The sequence below is a fragment of the Propithecus coquereli genome, unplaced genomic scaffold, assembly GCF_000956105.1.
Source record: "Propithecus coquereli isolate 6110/MARCELLA unplaced genomic scaffold, Pcoq_1.0 Scaffold63, whole genome shotgun sequence".
Classification (NCBI taxonomy): domain Eukaryota; kingdom Metazoa; phylum Chordata; class Mammalia; order Primates; family Indriidae; genus Propithecus; species Propithecus coquereli.
In genome coordinates this window covers 1637890-1662186 of record NW_012152285.1, presented here as the reverse complement: position 1 = coordinate 1662186, position 24297 = coordinate 1637890, and the positions used below count along the sequence as shown (strand labels likewise).

Below are 24297 nucleotides of genomic sequence, written 5' to 3'. Positions count from 1 at the left end.
GCTTTCTTTTTCCCCTTCATGGTCTGAGAGATTTTTCTAGCTTACCTTTATACTGAGGTATAAACTTTCGTGGGCACATGATTTACACAAAGATTTCAGTTGCAACTTCCACCTAGCACAGACCCAAGTCTCTGTCTTTCATCCACCATCCTAAGGGCAGTTCCTGTTTCTCACTCTAATTTTATTCATTCTTTTCTTTAATAAATATGTACTGAGACCTTGCCAGGTGCCAGGCACTGAACAAAGTGGTGTCTACTCTGCTTAGCTCATATTCTATTGGTAGAAATACCAATAAATAAAAAAGTAAATGTAAAAGGTGATGGCAAGTGCTAAGGAGAAAGATTAAGCAAAAAAAAAGGGGGGACAAAGAGTAATGATACTTCATAAGGAATACTCAAGAAAGGCCAATGTTATAAGATGAACTTTGATTAGAGAGCATTGAATGTGAGGGAGTACTTAGGTGAATATCTGGACAGAATAGACACAAGTGCAAATCCCTAAGGTGGGAAATGTTCAAAGAGCAAAGAGAAAATGGCTGGAGATAGAGTCAGAATGATAGGGAGTGTGGTGGTGAGAGGTTTAAGAAAGAAGATCATGAAGGATCTTATAGAAAACTATTGAGTCTTTTTATTTTATACTAAATAATCAAATCTGAGCAATGATGTGATATGACTTATAGTTCTCTGTTTGGACCTCTGTGGGTTCTTTTCTCATCTTGTGATCCCATTCTGTTTTTATAGAAGTTCTTTTTTGGCTGGGTGTGGTGGTGCACACCTATAGACCCAGCTACTTGAAAGGCTGAGGTAGGAGGATTGCTAGAGCCCAGGCGTTTGAGGAGTTTGAGGTTGCAATGAGCTATGATCACACTACTGCACTCCAGCCTGGGTGACAGAGTGAGACCCCATCTCTAAAAAAAAGAAAAAACAATTCTTTTTTATCATATATGTGTAGAGATATAGTGTTTTTCAGTATATATGACCCATCATAAATAGAATTCCACCTATATTTATCCAATTATGTATCACTTTTGTCTGTATTATCATAATCTATATTTCAGAATAGCTGCATTTGAAGTCTAATGATTTATTTTAATATATTTTTTCCATAAGCAGCTATTAATAGCATCCCTGCTATTATGCTGCTTTTTATAACCTAGATTGTATTAGTGACCTTGTAGTACCTTAAGAATTGACTAGAATACAAAGAGGTACACTGGAGAATACCAAGAGACTGTTTGCTTTTCCTTTGTAGTTCAATTTGTAATTTCATTTCTTCCTTTAATTAAATTATACAATGCTAGAATTTAAATGACCACTCTTAAAAGTGAGTTGGGAGTTTTTGACAGATGTTTGGCACCTGACTGAGGATCCATCAAGATGTATAAATCAGTTATACCTACCTTCTTTTTAACTTTGATAATTTGGTGATATGAGAAATTTGGCAGTTTCTCTTGCTTTTAATCACATTGTCTGGTGAATGATAAGCAGTCTTTTGAATAAGGAATAACTTTACATCTCAAAACTGCTCAGAAGTGTATTCTTAAAGACATCTTAAAAAATAGGAAATCAAATATAAGCTGAAATTTAACTAAACATACTGCTGCCAATGGAAATAATTAAATCAAGGTGGCAATTTGGGTGAACCGGATATATTCTAACATAGCTAAAATATAATTAATCTGGTTGGACAGTAATAATTTTGTCAAAACTGACTCCTCTATTTGGAGTCTGGCAAGTTTTTTTTCCATGTTGATTCTAAGATACTTCCTTATTGCATAAATGTTAATATGTAAGTAAAAAGCAAAAAAGATGGGGGAAGGGTCTTCAAGCTAAAGAAATATGATTTTAATTAATCCAAAGTTGGCTTTATGTTTGTTTATTTCACTTTTTTTGTGTGTGAAGCAAATGTTTCTTAAGTGTCTAAAAATGGAAATACTAGTATATTTCTGCTTCATGAGAAGACAGTAGTTTTCAGTGAGAACAGTTTTTTACAAGAAACTCTTCAGGTTCACTTTATAGCTGTAATCCTTCAAACACAGTTGGTACATCAATCTTACTATTAGATAGCATGTGAATCATAACACTGCCCGAGAAATCATAAAAGTGGTTTACAAGGTCATTTTTTTATTAAGGCCACTGTGTTCTAAGCTGTTTGGGAAATGACCAAAAACCACTTGTGACTGGTACACTAGAATACTAATACTGGCACAACAGGAATGGGTAAAATATGAGTTACTGCATCATGTCTCACTAACCTTGTCGAGAAAGACTGATTCTGCAAGTAACAAATAAAATGATGTAAAATCAAAGGATGGCCAGTTACTTACCTATTTCCTAGTCAAAGGTTTTCTAGTCAGCTGCTGTATTGCTTTTAGCCCTGTCCTTCTGGATATGTATATAGGTATTTAAAGTTTGCTAATTTGACTACATTTAAAATTTTAAAAGTTCTTTTTTGGGGGCCCCATTTAATATTCCTAAGGCTTTGAGATTTTATAGTTCTTTAACAAGCTTTTCAGATAAATCCATCTCCTCTGGTAACTGTGCAAGCCAGTAAATTACACTTGCCTTCTTCACATTCTCTGAAATCTTCCCAGTCAGTCCTTGCTGGGCTCTAGTCATTTCAACAACCCTCATCTTTTCAGAGTGTGTCATGTATGTTATGAGAAAATGTGGGACCAGATGGTCATCAAACTTGTACTGTCCAATAAGGTAGCAACCAGGCACATGTGGCTATTTGAATTTATATTTAAATTAATTAAACTTATATTAAAGTAAAAATTCATTTCTTCATTCACACTAGCCATACTTCAAGCACTTAAGAGCCCACATGGGTTGGGTGCAGTGGCTCATGCCTGTAATCCTAGCAGTCTGGGAGGCCCAGGTGAGAAGATTGCTTGAGGCCAGGAGTTCAAGATCAGCCTGAGCAAGAGCAAGACCCCATCTCTACTAAAAATAGAAAAATTGGCCCAGCATTGTGGTGTGTGCCTGTAGTCCCAGCTACTCAGGAGGCTAAGGCAGAAGGATCACTTAAGCCCAGGAGTTTGGGGTTGCAGTGAGCTATGATGATGCCACTGCACTCTACCCAAGGTGACAGAGTAAGACTGTGTCTCAAAAAAAAAAAAAAAAAAAAAATGAACTCCCCCTCTTCATTCCCTCCCCTTAAAAAAAAAAAAGCCTATGCAGCTAGTGGCTAATATTTCCATCATTGCAGAAAGTTCTGTTGGAAAGCACTGGTTCAGACCAAACAAAGAAACCAAACAACTCTTGGCCTAAAATTTGTGAACATTGTGAGTCTTCATTTAAGCCATTATATGTTACTCAGAAGTTCAAAAAGTTACTATTGAACTTTAGAATTTATTTCAATTCATCATATTCCTCCACTGTTAAACAGAGCAAAGAATGGTCAAAAAGCAGGTAGGAGTAGCAAAACTGAAGAACGAATCAACAGGATCCTTTTATTAAGGGAGTGCTACCTCCATTTCCCTTTATAACAATGTTATCTGCTAAAATAAAAATTTGCTGAATTAAAAAAGTTTAAATACAGGTTGATTTATTTATTATTTAGTGATTGATTCCTGCTTGGCATTGTTGTGCTGTTTTCCATGGTCACAAATAAGCCAGAAACCATTTGCTGAGGAGATTTATATGACACTACTTATTTTAAAGTAATAGCAGGTGTCTCATTAATCTAAGTAGTCTATTCTCTTTTTTTCTTAGCTCCTGGCATCGATTCAAGGCTATGCAATTAAATGATCATCTTGAAATAAATGGGCTTCAAAGCAATTTTAAATTTTTTATTAAAATTTAATGTGATGAAAAGTACACAAATCATAAGTGTACATCTCAATTAAATATCATCGAGTGAGCACACCCGTGTAACTCCCACCATTTCAAGTCCCAAAAGCTCCCTTTGTGCTCCCTCCCAATAATTATCACTGCCTTTTGCCTTAGGAGTGGCCACTGTCCTGACTTTTTACACCTTAGATTACTTTGCTATTTTTGGAATGGGAACCTGCAATATGAGCTTTTTATGGTGGGCTTCCTCAGCTCAATCTTACATTTGTGACACACCAGCATTGTTGCACATGGCTGTATTTCTTTCATCTTTATTACTGTCTAGTATTTCATTGTATGAATTTACCACGGTGTATCCACCCTACTGCTGATGGACATCGTGGGTTGCTTAATTGTTATGAACAGTCTTGCAACTTTCATGCATTTGATGCACATGTGCAGACATTCCTATTGGTTATAACTCTTAAAGCATTTTTGGATTTTAAAGGGGAAGCGATTTGGGGCAGAATCATAATTCAGCTGTCCCTTTTTTACACATGCAAAGTTTGTAAGATTTGGATTTTTTTTTTTTGGTTGGTTGGATGGTTTTGGTTTTGGTTTTAAAGGTTATAGTGTGCTTTTTCAGGAATATTTTGTTGAGACTGGGGTAGGTCTGCTACAACAGAACTGTGAATTCTGCACATTGAAAAATACACTCACCAGTGACTGAAGAAGCAACAACAAAGACGTATCTGGTAGTAACTGTAATTCTCTCTGCTTCTAACTATAATTAGATTTAGTTGCCACAATATCCAAAGACAATGCCAGTCATTGGGGCAGAACACAGAGTCTCATTCCCCATTTGTGCTTAGAGAGGCACTTGCTTTTGGGGACAACTTGGAAAATTGATGTCAATGTTTGTATGTATGTTAAATGCATCTTTAATAAAGCCCTGGAACATAGGTGAAAAGGAAGCATGAAAGATACCGTATTTCTGTTTAGTGATCAATCTCTCTGATGTGAGAATTTTTTTTTTTTTTTGAAAAAAAAAATTGTCGCATAGGGTCTGGACAAATGTTATGATCTTCCTGTGAGTTGAGTAAAGGAGGAAAAAAAGAGAGGACTGAAGATCAGGGAGAGTCTTTTGTTCTCACTGTTGGCACATCAAGCCACAATGGTTTAATAAGCCATTAATTAGAAAATAAAGAGCTGAGTGGATTCAGGGAGAAAGAGGTCTCCCTTTCTCAGCATGATCTGAAAGCTTAGCTTGAAAACAATCATTAATAAATATAAAGGGCAACACCTATACAATTAGCTTCACAGGCTATTCTTGATAAGCTGGGCCTTCCCACAAGCAATTAGCAAGGCAAGCCATTGATAGGGAGGGGCTAGGAAGGCTTCTGACCAGAACAAGTAGATTATATGTAGATTTTTCCTTCTATCTGAGCAAATAGAATACATTTGGGGCATTCACATATTTCTAATGGTCAAGCGTGGCTGGGATTGGAATTTTAAAAATAATAAATTGAATAAATAAAAATAAAAATTCTTAGCATATACCACCACTTTAGATCTACTTGAATCTGAATCCCTGAGAATGGGGCCCGGGAATGCTTATTTTTCAGAAGCTTACTTGAGATTCTGATATGTCATTGGGCATGAGAACCACTCTGCACAGAGCCTGGTTGTGTTTGATTTATCTTTTCTCCAAGTGATAAAGGGTTAATTATATAGATAGTATTTTTTAATAGGAATAAAGAGATGACATTACTTAAGAAAGGGGGTTAGTAGTTTTTATTTCTGTATTTGGCATTAACCAGAAAACAGGCTGCTCCATAGTTAAATGTCTTATTTGGAGGCAGCTGGTTCAAGCTGCAGACACATGATCCCTAGAGCTCCAGAAAAGACTGAGACAAGTGTTTCTGGTAGCATGAAGTCTGACACAGTGGCTGGATGTTCCATGCAAACTACCCAGGGGCCTCAGTGTGAACATCAGTCATTGTTTTGGGATAGAAGGTACCGGCGTCTGGGGGGACTACTGTCCTGAATTATTAATCTGAATTTTCTCCTAATTCTTCCGTATGACTTTTATGATGCATTCATTTGTAGATATTTATAAATATTAATAAACATTTATTGAGCACATGATACTACCAGGTATTAGGCTAGATATTAAAAATACAATGAAGAAGACAAGGTCTCTGACATTTAGATCTTATTCTCACTTTGAACAATTATTTCTTATTCCTACACATGTCTTCCCTCTCTTACTGCTGTATATCTGCTGAAAATCTATGTTATTAAGTCAGTATCATTATATTATTATGCATGCAGTTCCAAGTCAGCAGTCTCTGCAAAAAGGACTATTTTATAAGCAGAGTTCTTAAGAAATAACCAATTGTTTTTCTCTTTGTTTTCATTTTTTTTTTTTTTTTTTGGCTTTTTCTTACTGGCTTTTGACTGAGTTCTTGATGGCTGGAGTTGCTGAACATTTCACTCTCAGAAAAACAAAGCTTTTCTCTTTTAGATTCCATGAAGTGATGGGATCATTTGTGGATTATTTAGAGCGATAGACATATTTTCCACCTGAATTCCTGTGATTTTGTTTTTCATAATTGGTCTTCTTCAAAGAGCTCTTTCTCAAATGTCAATCTGAACTTTTCATTTCACTCCCTAAAACCCTGCAGTTGCTTTATAACTTTCAGCATAAAGATCAAACTCTTTAGTTTATCTGTTGAGGCACTGCCTTATCTCCTGCTATTCCTTTGCATTCCTCACATCACCAAACCAAACTATTTATATAGTTCACTGGTAGCACCATGTTAGTTCATTCTGTCTGGGCTCAGGCAAGTTCTCTGTCCAGGATGGCTCCTAACTACTCTCAACCGTTAAAACTCAGTCTGTTTAAAGAAAACTTCCCTGATCACTTGGGGATTCAGATTCTATTTAATTGTGCTGCTATGGTACTATAGTGCTCTAGTATTCCGTATTTCCTTCTGATTTGGGGACTCTCCCCCTCTAGACTGTCTAACTTCCTTCAGAACAAAGCATATGCTCAGAGCACCTGGGGCAAAGTAAACAATGAATAAATGTAAAAACAGTGGGAGCAGGATCCTTTTTGGTTTTGTTGAATCCTCATTGTTTTTTGTCACATGGTGGGCATTAGATTAGTGTTTGCTAAAAGAAAAATGAATAAAATGAGCTAGTTATATTTTTATTTCTTGTCTTCTGAATGTTCCCTATTATGTAAGAATCTATTAAAAATAAGGTGATGAATTTATTTATCCAAGTACAAGGACACTAGCAGTTGACTACCTGCTTTAATAATGTTGCTAATGCTGCAAATCTGTGATGAAACTGCATAGTTGATCGATCTATGATTTTGAACCACTACCCAAAACGATATCTCAGTATCATCAGGTAACATCCTCTATATCTGTGCTACGCAATATGATAGCTATTAGTCATGTATTGCAACTAATTAATCAATTAAATGAGAATAAGTTTTAAAATTTATTTCTTCAGTTTTATTATTGACAGTTTCCCCCCTCCCCCTCTTTGGCAAAGTAAGTAATCTTCATTTCATCTGGTCTTGAATATAGACCAAATAGAGGCAGTGACTTATTTTTCATTCATTGGTGGCCAATTTTCTAAGAGTCCAGAAACCCCCAAACATCCCATATGTGATAGGTAATCCAACGAGTTTGAAAAGGGAAAGCCACGTGAAAGTGGGAGTAGAGAAGAACTATGAATGGAAGCGCTCCAGCACCAATGTGAGAGAGTGCATGGGAATTGGGAAATTACCTACAGTTGGGGCACAGGGGAGAGACCGGGTCACAGGCAGGGCAGTGACTAGACTGAGTGTTCCCACCCCCCAGACTGCGTGTCCCCACCCCCCACCTCCATTTGCTCTCTGGTCTCAGCCGTGGGCAGCTGGAGCAAAGGCAGCACAAGCCAGGGCCCTCTGCTGGGTACGACTAGAGCAGAGGCCATGGCAGGGCAGTTTAATTTACCTTTCCCTATTGACAGTTTCTCAATAGCTACATGAAGCTATTGACAGCCATACCAGAAGTACAGATAGAGAATGTTAAATTTAAATTAATTATGTGGTAACAGGTTTATAAACTGGAAATTTACCCTCTTTGCTTTTATTTTTCGTAAGTAAAAACTTAAGGAGAAATACAGTAGTCAGAAGTAAATATTCTTCAAAACATGATGACTATTTTCACATAAATTGGCTTATAGAAACCAAAAAGTATTTGCTAAATTAATGCCAAGTGAATGTTAAAGAATATACTCATTAGCAGCTCCTAAATAAAACATGCATTCCACTAAAAAAAGAACATTTCTAACATTGGATTTCTATGTAATTGGAATTGTAGTAGTTCCCAAGTTATGGTAAAATATGCAAAATTATAGGATTTATGTTATTTTAATACTCTTCACTTGAGCTGGCAATACTTCATAAAAGCTTTTTGTTTAATACGTGTAATTTTGTAGGACCATTTTCTTAGGTCAGGCTCAGAAACACCATGTATGTGTAATACACAAACATAATAAGTGAGGATTAATTAAATCATAACATTTTGATGCATTTAGTTTGAAACATTTAATTTTGATAATATGACAGGGTATGTACCAACTTTGAAAGCAGGAAGAAAGGGCTTTCAAAAGCCTTTTCACTTCATTTATAAAACAAACATTTAAGATATATGTATCCTATATATAACATTATAACAAATAGTGTGAACAGTTTCTCAAACTTTTTTATTGGGTTATTAAAGTTTGTGTTAGATAAAGGAAACACATTTTTAAAAATCTGTCCTCTATTGTACTGGATAACACTATAAGAAATAGAAATATATAAGCCATAAGAGCTCAAGCCAGATGAAATCCTGATACCATTTCTATTGGTTTGTCTAAAACAAGATTTCAGGAACTTAAAACCCCTTGGGTCAAACAGAGTCAGCTCTTAGAGAGTTTTTCAACATAAGATTGCCTTTGCCATTGTCAACTTTGTCTTAGATTTCTTCATGTACAAAATAGAGCTTTACTACACAAGGAAATGTAAGGAAAACAGTAAAGGAGAGAGGTGACACTTTTCTTCCTCTGCTCAGATCTTAGAGTCTCCTCCAAAACGTGGACCAGATCCTTCTAGTTTAAAATGCCTCCTACTCTGGTAACAAACTTTTCTTGGAATGTCCCTTTCTTCTACTGAAGTGAAGATCCTCATAGCTGAGAGGATTCCTTCCATCTTCTATCCCTCTCTTTCTTTCTTAGTGGCTGGACAAGCAACCAGAGCTGGCTCATGTTTTATGTTGGTCTCATGGTTTTTATTTCTACAATTTTACTTTTTATTTCGGCATAATATCAATAAGTAGTACATATCACATATCAAAAGCTTATTATATGTAGGCATGGTACAAAGTGCTTTATCAAACAGCCCTTTCAACTAGCCTAGGAGGTATTCTGCCTGGTGCACAGATTTTGACAGTTGAGACATAGGAATGAGTCACACAGGTAGTATGTGCTAGAACCAGAATTTCAACACAGGCAGAGGTTAATCTCTTTATTATAACACTGTACTACCTCCCTGGAAAAGCATCCTCAATTCCTTTTAGATTCAACTAATGTCTTCACAGCTATAAACCAGGAAAATGATTACCTACCCTTTCCAAAAGGGTATAAGAATATCATTGAAAACCCACATTTCTGCCTTGACAACTTGACTCTTCCTATTTCAGGTCAGTTCTTAAATCACGAAAGATCTAATTTCTTTCATATTTTAGGGAATCTGTCATCAATTATCTGCTTACCTACAGTAGAAGTTCTGAAATCGTGAAACATGTTATTTTATTTGCTTATTTTATTTATAGTAAATAGATAATAGATAACAGGCATTTTACCAGAGAAGCTATATGAATAGCCAATAAGCACATAAAAAGATGCTGAATATCATTAGCCATTTTCTTCAATGCAAATCAAAACCACAATGATATATCACTTCACATATATTTAGACAGCTGTAATCAAAAGAAAAGAGTAAGCGTAGATAAGGATATAGAGAAAAATGGAACTTTGATTTGTGACTGGTGGGAATGTAAAATGGTACAGTCATTTTGGACAACAGTCTGACAATTCCTCTAAAGGTTAACATAAAGTTCCCATATGATGTAAGATTTCCACTCCTAGGTATATACCTAAGAGTAATGAAAACCTGTGTGCAAACAAGTGTTCATAGCAACACTATTCATAATAGCCAAAAAATGGAAACAACACAAATATCTACCAACTGGTGAATGGATAAAATGTGGTACATTCATACAATGCAATATTAATTGACAATAATGCGACAGCATGGATGAATCTGGAAAACATCAGGCTATGTAAAAGAAACTAGTCACAAAAGAGCCCACATATTATATGATTCCATTTATATGAAATGTCCAGAATATCTACAGAGAGAGAAAACAGATCAATGTTTGCAGGAGGCTGAGGGTGGAAGAGTGAGGGTGGGGAGTGAGTACTAATGAATCCAGGGTTTCCTTATGGGGTGATGGGTATGTTCTAAATATAGGTTGTGATGATGGTCACACAACCCTTTGTGTATACTAAAAACCATTGCATGGGTTTTTAGTATGCTTTAAATGGGTGAATTTGTGGTATGTAATTTATATAAATAAAATGAAATGAAATAAAATAAAATGTTAAAAAAAGACATCAGGGCTGTAATCCCAACACTGTGAGAGTCTGAAGCAGGAGGATCACTAGAGCCCAGAAGTCTAAGGTTACAGTGATCTATGCTCTTGCCACTTGCACTCCAGCCTGAGTGACAGAGTGACACCCTGTCTAATAATCTATTGTTATTTCATATAAACATGTTTCCATCATTCTAAGTTTTGTTTTTCATTTTCCTCTATTCTTCCAAAGTCCAGGTCTAATACTTGGTTCTTGGGGAAAAAAAATGTAAGGACAAAAGACTTATTTCATAAATCTTTCACTTGTTGCCCCAAAATCACCTCCTCCAGACCTATGATGACCTCCAGACCTTCTTTATGTAGTGAAAATGGTCCCTGATGTTTCTCCAAATTCAACCCCAGTGTGGACACTGTCCTACCCTATTACTATCTCTTCCTTAAGGCAGAATAATATAATTGGGAGAGTAAGAGCTTGGGAGTCAGGCAAGCTTGCGTGCTTCTACTTCCTATAAGCTATGTGACTCAGAGCAAGCTAGTTAACTTCTCTGAGCTTGTGTCTTCATACTTCCTCCAGTTTTAGTGAAATTAGAGATGATGCATGTCAAGTGCCTGGCATTTAGTAGGTTCTCGATAGATGCTGTTTATGTGTTATCCATGACCCAACCTTCCAGAAGAGGACATAGAACTCACAAATGGCATCTGTGTTAGTTTTGGAGCACTTGAAAGAGCCTTGCTACCACCTCCCTCGCTCAAAAACAAATACATCCTCTCCCCTCAAATCGATCTTGTGGCTGATGTCTGTCATTCCACTATTACAGTCTCTTTGCATCAACTCAAAGTTTTTGCTTACTGTGTAGACTAAAATGCTTATTGGAATGAAAAACATTTTAAATAATTGTATCTCAAGTCTATATCGATATGTTACACTTTCTTCTTTATTAAAATAAAAAGCCAGATCAAAAATTTTTAGTGGTTTGGTAGTAAGACCCAGAAGACTTACTGGGTGCCTGAAGATGAGCTGGAGACAGTTCCTCGTGCTTGGAAAGGCCAGCCACGATCGCGCATGTGGAGCAAGTCTATGGTTTTGGGGGCAGGGGTAGAAGGCTTAGAGGGAAAAAAAAAATAGAACAACTAAATCCTCTCTCCCTTATTCCTTCCTCTCTCTCCTTGAAGAGTGAATTTGTACTGAAGCACCACTTTTTAGCCCTGGTAATTCGTATGACTTCACCACAGTGTTGTCCCTGACAGATCAGTTTCACAGTCCTGCTTGGCTGGGACTGGGTGACTCTGAGGCCAGATCCTTAATCTTCCCTCTCCTTGTGAATAATCCTGGGTAAATGGGAGAATGGACAAAAGATGCAGAAAAGTTTCTTTTCTCCTCTACCCAGGGCAATTCAGCTCTCATTCCCCAGGAGGGGCAGTTTTGGCCATATTAAACCAAGGTTATGACTGGTCAAGGCTCAACTGGTTTGCATGTCCCAGCACAGGCACTAACTAGGGGGAAAATTTCTAAAATTACTAAAATGACAACAATATCTCCACCACCCAAAGATCCTCACATAAATCATCTACTTCCAATACACAAAACATTCTAATTAAGCAAATGTGTTCCCCTGATAGGCAAATGAAGCCCCGAATTAGGTCTGGAATACAAGTAATCTGAACATATGTGAAAAGGAGAGATTCCTATGTTCCCAGGTCATCTTTACAGCCTCACAATGTGCTTTGATGTCACCATTTAAAAGACCTTGATTTGAATTTAAATTGTTGTTTGCTAGAAATGTTTTGAGCTCCATCACTTAAACCCAATGTAAACTTTTCTTTAAGGAGAAAAAATCCTCATTTGCTTAATTAACAAATGTTGATTTGGTTAATTTGTACCCTTAATTATGATTAGGTTCAAAGACAAGGTTTACAGGCACAAATTGCAGCATCAAGTTTTGATACCGTTTCCAATAAATATTCTGAAAATGAATTAACAGAACAAGTACTAGGCTTATCTTTTTAACTGTTCTTGTTATGTTGGTGCTTTAGAATATTTAGATGAGTTCTGAAAAATTGTTAGTAGCAGAATTCTGTCGAAGGTTTAGTGTCACTAAATCATAAGTATGTTGATTTTATGATTTCAAGATTTCTTCTGTTGTCTAGATGATAAGCCGTGTGAGAATTTGTTAGGCAATATTCCTGGGTCATAGGGAGAAGCATTTACAAAAGGAGGTGTCGTACCCTACTGCCAGCATTACTGTCTGGATAGTATATCTTACCAGGGAGATGATAAGACTTGCTGGACTGGAGGACAATTCAGGTTTTATGAGAATTTTTTATGGAGGTGACATTCATCCCAAAGAATCACAGCTTGGATGAAACAATTTTTGATATGTCATGTTTCTAGTGATCATATATAATAAATATAAATGTATTGTTTATGTCAATTCAACACAGCTTCTCCTCTACATCTGAAGAAAAAAAGCATTCATGTGTCTTCCCAAAACAACAATAATTTCAACTATGATATTTTATGTTAGGGTTCCCATTAGACCCAATGTTAACTCAATTATCTGTGAAGGAATGGGATTTTTGTTTGTTCACTTATTCACTATAGCTTCTAATAGAGGGGCTACCTTCTGTATTTTCCTCAGACTGAGTAGGGATTTTTGCCAATTCTTTTCATTTATTTATTTTTTGAGACAGAGTCTGACTCTGTTGCCTGAGCTAGAGTGCTGTGGCGTCAGCCTAGCTCACAGCAACCTCAAACTCCTGGGCTCAAGAGATCCTCTTGCCTCAGCCTCCCAAATAACTGGGACTATTGGTGCTTGCCACCACTCCCTAGGGTCTCGCTCTTGCTCAGGCTGGTCTAAAATTCCGCAGCTCAAGAGATCTCCCTCCCGCCTCAGCCTCCCAGAGTGCTAGGATTACAGACATGAGCCACGCACCCAGCCAATTTTTGCCAATTCTTGATCTTCTCTGCCAATGGTTAGGCAGTCATCTGGATAAATTAAAAATACTTCTTTCTATTTGTCATAATTTAAGGTGCTTTTTGTGTGCTTTCGATTTTATTTCTCTTAAGATTAGTTTTAGCGTGCTTCTCAGACTTTCATTTGCATGTGGATCCCTGGGGATCTTATTAAAATGCAGATTCTGCTTCAGCAGGTCTGGGCTGGGCCTCCAGATGCATTTCTAACAGGCTCCTGGGTGATGCTGGTGCTGCTGATCTAAGAAGCACACTTTACTTAGGAAGAGATCATGACCATGTTCCATTTCCTTGAGCATAGGACACTGTGGGGAAGGGGAAAGAGGAGGAGGGGAAAGGTGGCAGTTGGTGTCTTTCCTTGGTAATCCCCGTGGGGGTGGAAGGGAGCCGACTATGACAGCACCAAACCTGGGATTATATTTCCTCAAGGACTTTTTTCTCCACTGCCTGAAAAATTTCTGGGAGGTAATTGAAGTTTTGACACAAAACTTTGTCTAAGACTATCAGTTTCTATCTTCCTTTAAACTAAAACAAGAATTTGGACACTTACAAAGTATCAGAGTACATAATTCTGTATTTTAAAGGTTTCTAAACCATTTTTAAAATTATCTTGATCCCACAAAATTTAACAATGATCCATTTTTAGCCACTCATCTTTATAAAATCTTTTCAAAACATTCAACATAGTTTCATAGAAATAGGCTTTTTCACACTCATGTTAACATATCCATATCTATCTATATATGTATATTACAAAAATTAGTATAATTGGTATATACTGGTTTATGATCAAACACAGTTGATGTGATAAATATATGCTTTGAAGCATTCAACATAGTTTTTATAAAAATAACCTTATATTTTTGCAATTATATTTCATATATACACATGTAATATCTATATCTTTATCCATATCTATGTCTGTGCCCATATGCATATCTATATATTGCAGTGATCCGTGTCTATCTATACTTATGTCTGTGTCTATATGCATACCTATATATTATATAGTGATAGGTACAACTAGCATAGATCTGTTTGGGAACAAACACAATTGACATAATAAATATAACACAGGCATAATAAAGAGTGTCCCATTAGTGACAATTGTCAAGTTTGTTGTGTGCCTAGAACAATCGATATGTTTTTCCAAAGAATTACAGAACATGGATTAATCCTACAAAATGTTTAAGTGGCGCTCAGGCAAGAGAACTACTCTTAACAAACACAAACAAGCAAACAACCAAGAAAGACAACAAGGAGATGAGAGAGAATGGGGAGACCATTTAAACATATGCTTTGTCTATGATTTCCCAGGTGTCCAGGAAAGGCCTCTCTGAGTAAGTGGTCTGTTAAGTCCTGAGCAAAGAGAATCAACTAAAGTGACACTCAAAGGCCTTGGAAAGAGTGGGCGATGAGCAAGGCAAACTGCAAGTACAGAGATGAAAATGAGTGCAGCAATTCAAGGAAATGAAGTGAGGCCCAAAGTAGTTGTAGCAGTGAGTGAGCAGCCAGTGGTAGGATGCGGTGTTGGTATAGTGAAGAACCAACTTAGTAGAGCTTTATAGGGCATGGTAAGGATGTTGAATTTTATTCTAAGAGCAGTGTAAGTCATGAGAGGTTTTTTTAAACAGGGAATAGCATGATCTGATTAAGGTTTTTTGTTTTGTTTAGTTGAAAATTACATAGTGGATCATTTTCTAAAATTAGTTAAGAACAGAGCTCTTCCACTATGTATACTATACATATGTTCATTCTAGAGCTATTAATATTTAATATTTATGAATATTTATGGTGTATATTTCTTACTTTATATATAAATTTTTGAATTGAAAAAGAGGATGTAGCTATTTTGGGTTAATATTTATTGAAAATACAAAAAATTGTGGGAGAAATATACTGATTGGGTCAGCATTCTATGACATTTCTTTGCTTAGCATACCTCATAAAAATCTATAAATAAAAAATGTATCACAACCGGGCAGGGTGGCTCAGGCCTGTAATCCTAGCACTCTGGGAGGCTGAGGCAGGAGGATCACTTGAGGTCAGGAGTTTGAGACCAGCCTGAGCAAGAGGGAGACTCCCGTCTCTACTAAAAATAGAAAAAGTTAGCCAAGCAACTAAAAATAGAAAAATTAGCCAGGAGTGGTGGTGGCAAATGCCTGTAGTCCCAACTACTTGGGAGGCTGAGGCAGGAGGATCACTTGAGCCCAGGAGTTTGAGGTTGCTGTGAGCTAGGCTGATGCCACAGCAGTCTAGCCCAGGCAACAGAGCAAAACTCCATCTCAAAAATAAAAATTTTTTAAAAAATTAAAAAATAAAAATAAAAAATATATCATGTTTTTGTTTTTGTTTGCTCTGGCTTTTTATTTTGTTGGTGGTTGGTTTTGCAGAAATATACTTGTTGAACCAGTTGCTGAACAGTTTCTCTTTCACATTTGTCAAATTAGACACTAATAATTTCAAATGAATGTAATAGCTGTGTTTTTATACAGAGTAAAATCAGGAGTTGTAAATTCAAAATATTACAAGGACCAGCAGGTAATTGTGTCAATCAAACCTAACATAAGACTACAGGGAGAGGTTGTGCTTGCGGCCAAATTGGAGAATATAGGACACACCTACAGATTTTCAAATTCAAAATTTTTGAGATTGAGCTGGTCAAATAAAAGGTACCTGTTGGCTCAGTTGGCCCACAAGCCACTGATATGAGGTTCCTTGTCCAAAGATATTTAAAACTTTTAGGGAAAAAAACTGATAAAATTGACAATGATTCTAGAGATTTCAACAATTTAATTTCTCTGTTGCTTAAAATAGATGAAGCTCTTTTTCTCTGACTGATGATTGACAAGTGTAAAAAAGATGAAATCATTTTGGATATAACCTTAGCTACAGATAGGAATTATATTCCATTAATAGCCAATGGCTGTGTTTACCCTCCTCAAATAAAGTTTGTGTCTGGCAATGTTTTTAGTCCTGATTAATGTTGCTATATTGATTCAACATGTGAACAAGGGTGATATTTGGGATATGGAGCATGATTTTTAAAAAGTTAAAGGATTTATAAAAGCAGGCCCTATATTGATTGACCTTTCTATCACATTATTAACTTGACTATACTATTTTTTAATGTGGCACACGTTTGGAATGTTACTAAAATGAACCTTTAAGATAAAGGAAATTGGGGACCTACTTATAGCAAATGTGTCCTTTTTCTGAGGAATATTAACTTGAAGCCTTTACATTAATGTTCAAGGAAAAAAATACATAAATAGATTCCTAAATTGGTAAAGGTTGCTTCATATTCACTCCAGGCAACATGAGGTAGTAGAGCAAACAGAGGTTGATGGGTACAGTGAAGTGGTCCAGAGACTTTTGCAGAATTACTGAAAAATATTTCTAATATAACAAGACAGAATTACAACAGCTAATTAAATAAAGGAGACAAAATAATTTGGGGGAAACCACTAGTTTCATTTCCTGATGCCCAAGAGATTATCCATTCTACTTTTGTGAGAGACAACAAATAAGTAATCAAGTAGATATAATTTTTTAAAGACCAAACTTTGTGACACATATGAGATTCATTTCACATCTGCAGATATTATACATAGTGAATCATACAAAATTAGTTACGATTGAGAATGTCGTGTATGTTGTTCTTTTTCTTGATAATTAGTTACCTACTTTTGGGATATAAATCAACTCCTGGTTATATAGAGCTGTCATTAACCAGGCATCTTGCTCCTTTTTCTGAGGAAATATTTGGGTATTTTTTGTACAGTATTTAATAAGCACCATATTTGTTATTATTTTTGACAAAACTACCCCAAACATCACTGTTGACACAATACATTCCCTCAACTGACAAAGTTATATATTGTGGTAGAAAAAAATCAAAAAGAAACATGATAGTATCTCTTGAGAAAAGTAATTTGTAATATGAATATTTGTGAAGGTGAATTTTCAACCAAAGGAATAAACTTTTGTTTCAGGATGCATAAAAACAAATGCAAATATTAAAAGATCTGGTTCAATTAAGATCTGAAATAAATATATATGAGAAACACATAAGCATATTATATAATATACCAATATCATATAATGTTCATATTAATAGTATTTAATATTAAAATTATATTTATGAAGTTTAATAAATTTCCCAAATATAAATTAGTTCTTGACCATAGAACATTCTTGATAAGAGACTGATGAAAAAAGCAAGATTCAACCAGAAAAGTCTGTCGAGAGATTAGCTGACAATATAAAGCAGTAGAGTCTGACATTCTTTTGTGACAATACTGTGAGATATAACTGATAATTCAGTTTCTCTGCCACAGTAGGTTGTTGCACATAATTATCCTTAGACCTCATCAGACCCAAGAGAAAGGCCTGACACACTGTAGGAAATTAGGTTCTGTGTGCTAAGTTAATGTCCCATCACAGCATGGAAAAGCAAGAACCTTTCTAAGCTGTGATTATATTAAGGGTTTTCTTTTTTTAAATGCTTTTCTACCATTAGAATTCTGAAAAATATAGTCAAAAAGTCATACGTAATCTCACTCAGATTGGCATACCTTTGCCTGGGATTCACATTGGCTTCTATCTTATTAAATACTCCAAAATCATAAGTCCTAGGAAGTCAGTGGATGTTAAAACACATTTTTGGTATTAATCATCAGTAATATAAAGGGAAAAGGCCAGTGGGCATGCACTGATTAAAGTTGATCGTTTCATAATCCCCCCAAAAAAACATGTACTGCCCAAGAGGATAAGCCCTAAAGAAGCATTAGCAAATCAGTATTTCACCCCATCATCTTCAACTATTATTGTGAATGAATTTGTGATTTCATCTGCAATCTATCTGTATCAGGGAAAATGCAGGATGCCAGGGGTTGTAATCTGTGATTGTGTAATAAAACACATGAAAGATTCTGATTGTAGCAAATATTGCTTGCATTATTTTTTGCTATCAAAGGAAATAAGGCTCTATACCTTTCTATATCAATACCGGGACATTCAGATAGTGAAAAGGAAGCGAGGAGACTAATTTATTAGCCTTACCAGACTAAAGGTGACTACTTTTGTCATCTATTTCTAATTGACTTTCTAATGCAAATAATTGCTATAGCTCATTTGTTCTATGTTGAGTCTAAATCCTTATGGGGAAAGCTTATGTGCTTTTAATGGGATTTTTTTTCTCCCTAAGACTCAGAAAGAATGTTTTGTCCTTCCTTCCCACCTGTGATTTTTGCTATAGTGAATACAGGAATAAGACAGTTGCCATGTTCAGTTTGTGATCTATCAGAAGTGAAAGTGGGCAGTAGAGGGTAAAAGCAAACATAGTGCATGGCAACGTAACAAATGCTCTCAGTAATGAAGACACTGACAAGGTAGCAGCACTGGAATGCAGTTCTTTCCAGGAAATGTGTACAAAAGCCTATTATCTAAGTATCACCAGGGTGTTGCTACTGGTGCCAACCATAAAATAGCACATCTTTATAGTTATCTTAATTGCCAAACTATATAGATAATGGATTTAATAAAGGGTGTTCCATCTGTTCCTGCAATTTCATTAGTTTTGCCTTTCATTAAAAAAAAAAAGTAATCAGGCCCCATGCACATCAAGAATGGATGACTTTTGAGTAACACATTCATTAAAAATAAACATATCAGGCCAGGTATGGTGGCCCACACCTGTAATCTTAGCACTTTGGGAGGCCAAGGCCGGAGGATTGCTTGAGGCTAAGAGTTCGAGACCAGCCTGAGCAACGGCGAGACCCTCCCTCTACAAAAAGTAGAAAAATTAGCTGGGTGTAGTGGTACACACACGTAGTCTCAGCTACTAGACAGGCTGAGGCAGGAAGATCGCTTGCACCCAGGAGTTTCAGGTTGCAGTGAGCTGTGATGACACCACTGCACTGCAAGGTGGCAAGTGATAGAAAAGTAGATTATGAAATAAGAAAACTAAAAAGCATGTTAAATGTTGTTTAGACTAAGATTTTTAATTCCTGATTCTGGCTGACCAAATCATCTGTATATGGAAGCTAGTGACCAGGAAACTGAGAACTTTCACTTAATGAAACCTTCCACAATTTATGCAAAGCCCAGTGCTGTATATAACTCATCCAAATCAAATGGTCCCTAGACACTGATCTTTGGGAAGGATGTGAGAGAATTACATAGATTCAGACTCAGGGCTTAAAGATTATTGAAAAATAGGAAGTTACTAAGAGATTACTGGGTCTCATCAGAGCAGACTTAAGTTACCTGGTTGATCCTAGAACTGTTCCAGCAAAACCGTCATGCTCAGGGCCAGACCAGAATATTGCTGGTCTCGAAGGGTGGGATAAATGAAGCAACATCAAACTAGTTATATTCCTTGATTTTTCAAGTAACACAGCTTTAGAAAAAACAATTCCAATACCACAAGTTTAAACTTATTCTGTTAATTCTAACGTTTCAAAAGAATTCTAGAACTCTAAAACAATGCTCAACCTAATACAGCATTCTATTGCCCCCCAAATAGGATTTCATATTTTAAATGGTGTACCAAAAAATATATCTTATAATCTTGAGGCAAACTTCTTTATTTTGTTATACAACCAAAAATCTTAAATCTTAGTACATTACCATTTTAATAGGTCACCTTTTAGTCTTTATGTGCAGTTTTCACATAGTTTTACTCAATATTTTAAAAATGTAGTTAACATTGTAGACATTTTAATATTGCTGCATACTCTTTGTTATCTTATTTGGTACAATATAATCATGTTCAGAGCTATTTTTGCCTATTTACAGTGACTTAAAGTGAACAGACCCACTCCCTCCTTCCCCCACCCACAATTTAAAATAAAAAAGAAAACAAAAGAAATAAAAAGACAACAAGAAATGACACTAGGTTCTAAGAGGAGGGAAACCCTAACCATTCAAGTATGGGGATGCAAAAGTTAGCTTTTTGCACCCATTCTTCATGCTACAGAATAAATTTTCTGAAACTAAAGCCAAGTATATTCTAAAACCTTTTAAGGAGCTCCAGTGGATTTCTGGATTTGTTCCTTTAAAATGAGGATACTCTGCCTTTGCTCAGGAGGCAGCATGGCAATCTGATCTGCAGTCAGCTGAAGAACTTGCATGATCAAAGCTGCCTTTTCTTGATCCTGTGGAGTTACCTGGCTCTGCCCAGGACTAAAACTGCTAGGCTGGCCTCCACCTTGCTTGCTTGCCCCCTGCATGCCCACTCCTTGTATGCCTGCCCCCTGCATTCCTCCTGCTCCTTGCATACCTGCCCCCTGCATTCCTCCTCCTTGTATGCCTGCCCCTTGCATGCCAGCTCCAGGATTCCCCACCCCTGAAATGCTTGGGACCTGTCTGGGTCCCTGAGGACCACCTGCCCCTATATTAATGGGACCAGGACCCTGGATTCCACCAGTCATAGGGCCTCTCGAACTGGGGCCAGGGCCCCTCATATCCAGTCCTCTTGCATCCATGCCTCTTGCTTCCATCCCTCTGGTTTCCATTCCACAGGTCTCCATTCCTCTTCTCTCCATTACTCGTGTCTCTAAGACCTCAGTTTCCATGGCTCGAGTCTCCATCCCTCGAGAATCTCTATTACCTCTACCATCCATAGGTAGACCTCTTTGATCTATCATGGGTCCTCTGGGCTCTCCAATTAGCAGTCTGGGATCTGCTAATGGCCCTCCCCTCATCTCGTGTGATGAAGGGCCGCGGCTGTCATGACCAGAGGCATGGTGCATGGGGGGACCCTGATGGGGTGGGCCCAGATAACCTCTGGGCTCTACTTCTCCAGTGACTGAAAGCAAAGTCCCTCCACGTGGGTCATTTGGAGCATCTCCTAACAGTCCTCGAGGAGGCAGGCCACCAGCAGTCATGGGTCCACGAGGTATAGGAGCTCTAGGATCTGACATCTGCACTTGCCCCCGCTCTAAAGGCATGGGGCCAACCCCTGGAATTCCAACTTGAGGCTGCATTGCTCCTCCAGGAGTTAAAGAACCAGGCCCAGGTCCAGGAACTGCAGCTGGCACTGGCCCCGGAGCTGGAATTCCACCCTGGATAGGAGTCTGCATAAGAGGAGGAATGTCCTTCACAGGTCTTCTAGCCAAATGCTGAGGCTGAGGGGCTGGAGGATTTTGCTGGTTCAGCAGAACATTAGGTCCTGGGCAGAGCCCAGGGCCAGGGCCAGGGCCAGACACAGACACAGACTGAGATTTGCCTGGGATCAGTGGTGTGACATGTATCTTGCGATGCAGAATTTTCAGAGCAATCTCTGGATCCATTATTCTCATCACTACTTGTGCCTGCAACAGCGCATAAGCCAGCTGAGGATTTTGAAGTAACATGTTTCGAGCTTCCTGGTGACTGTTTTGGACACAGAGCTTCATCTGCTTCATCAGCTCAAACATTTGCTCCGGGGGAAGACTGGCGACTGCCCTGGTAATCGATTCAGGGGCATCTTCTGGATCGATGGGGTCCCCATAGGGTGAGTCAATGATGGGCGCTGCAGGCCCTAGACTCTTTAACTCCTCTTTATTCTTTTCACTGGCAGCATTGTCCACCCGAAGCGCTCTCCCGCTGAACTCCCGCCCATTGAGGTTACGCATGGCACTAAGCGCGGTCTCCTGGTCTTGGTACTCGCAGAAGCCATAACCCTTGGGTTTTCCCGTCTCTCTATCGTATACCAGCCGGAAACTCACAACAGAACCAACCTCCGAAAAAATGTCCTTTAACTGCTCCTCAGTTGCCTCATACGGAATGTTCCCCACGAACACGGAACGCAGTGATCGATCCATCGCCGGGTCTCTCACCGCCAAACTCGACATGATTCCGGTTGTGCACACAGCCGATAGCGGATTCTTCTAAGAGTCTGTCCTCTTGCGACCCACACTTCCGCTGAGCAACGGAAGCGGCTCACAAAATCCGGGCAGAAACCTCACTGATATGCTTAAATAGTTCCGCTTGTCTGCAGAACCTGTATCCCATTAAGTAATTTAGCTAATACCTTCAGCCTCCGATCCTTCGTGGTTCTGTCAGCTCCTTATTACTGAGACATATGCTTCCTTTTCCACCTCTTAATCTGAAGACTTTCCATAGCGCCCCACCAAAACAGGCTTGTGGCGACTTGACCACAGTAAAGATGGCCGCATAGACTTCACCATGGTAACTGGCAGAGGACGCCTTTCTTGACGTCATGGGCGGTTTTGCTTCCGTTCCACCGGCGGGAAACCGCCAACCGAAAGCTGATTTAAAGCGGAGTGTTTTTCTTTCTGAAAAAGCGTTTTCATATAGCCGTTTCTGCTCATTATGGGATATTTAATATTTAAAATTACATTCCTGGCTATGAGGCAAAAGTATAGTCGTTTCAAAGCAGATTTCAGATTTTCCCTTTAATTTACAAAAGTAATGTCTCCTTTTAGAAAAACACTTTCAGAAACTAACTGCCTAAAAACATAAACTGAAGCGTGTGCCAGCTGACCCGCCCCCGCCTCGCTGCTTTGTATAACCGCTCTTGATAGGTGGCCAATCCTTCTAGGTTTTTCTCTGCACACAGGCAGCAGTTGTGCTATTCGTGATACTACAATTTTCTTCTTTAATAATATTAACAGATTTAATATTAATTAGTGATTAATAATAAATACCGTTTTATGGCTTCAGAGTATGGTTTAATTAAATTCATTTAACCCTTCTAATATTGTGAGCATTTAGATTTTGATTCTGATTTTTATCCTAAAATGTGATACAAGGAATCCACCATCTCTAATACGAAGGGAAAAACAAATTGTGTATTTTTTTTCTCTGTTAGTTTTGCAGGTAGAAGTTGAAACATACTGAGTGTGGGTTTCCCCCGCCCACCATTTGAAAATAGAACTGAAGCTTGGAGAGAACCTGTTAGGTAAAGTGCCCAAGGCCAAGCAACCTGAAAGGCAAAGCCAGGATTCTTACCCAGGTTGGTCTGGCATAGGTCTAGAGCAGCGCTATTCTACGTGGTAGCCACTAGCCACGTGTAGGGAGTACTTGAAATATGGCTAGTTTCATTGAGGAATTAAATTTTAAATTTTATTTATTTTTTATTAATTTAAATATAAAAGCTGATATTTGGCATTGGAAAATTTTTTAGTATTTGAAACAAATTAGGTATGGAATCTACTCTTGCAATAATAAACTTTATTAATTCTAAATAAAAATCAAGTACTTCCAGTTAAAATTTAACATTCTAATTGAGGTGTGCTATGCATGCAAAATATATGCAAGATTTTGATGATTACATACAAAAAAATTAAAAGTAGCTCATCAATTTTATATTGTTTACAAGGTGAAATAATTTTTTGATATACTGGATTAAATAAAATGTATTTTGACATTAACATCACTTGTTTCATTTTACATTTTTTAATGTGGCTGTTAGAAAATTTGGAATTACATATACAGAGTATGTCATGTCTGTGGACTGCACTGTTCCAAAGACTTTGCCTTAACTCTTAAACAGGAAATTATTTTATTCTAAAATATGCCTTTTGAGGGGATCATGAAACTTTGTTTCAGCAAAAAATTGTATTATCTATCTTGAGTATCCTAGTCCAATGAATAGATTTGAGATAAGTATAATGGTTAGCTACACATAAGATAAAACGTCTATTTACCTTGAAATATTTTAATAATTCTTTAAAACAGTCTTGGACATAGCTATTCACCCAAGACATATGAAAATTTATATCTGCAAGTGATAAGGTATTTATATCACCTAATAAAATCTTCCTGCTATCTCAAAGAAACAGAATAGCCACCTACTAGTAATGCTGTCTTCCCCCCAACACACGCCCACACCAATTCTTTTATT

General features: G+C 37.4%; 2 protein-coding genes across 3 annotated transcripts in view; one reads left to right on the top strand and one right to left on the bottom strand.

Annotated features, from left to right (window-relative positions):
• PRKG1 (protein kinase, cGMP-dependent, type I) overlaps positions 1-24297 on the top strand; it is a 1343769-nt gene that overhangs the window by 732092 nt on the left and 587380 nt on the right. The gene's annotated exons all lie outside the window — the stretch shown is intronic.
• On the bottom strand, positions 20335-22335 carry CSTF2T (cleavage stimulation factor, 3' pre-RNA, subunit 2, 64kDa, tau variant). The gene has a single exon (XM_012659755.1). It carries the CDS (start codon positions 22280-22282, stop codon positions 20468-20470), a length of 1815 nt encoding a protein of 604 aa, XP_012515209.1. The 5' UTR covers positions 22283-22335; the 3' UTR covers positions 20335-20467.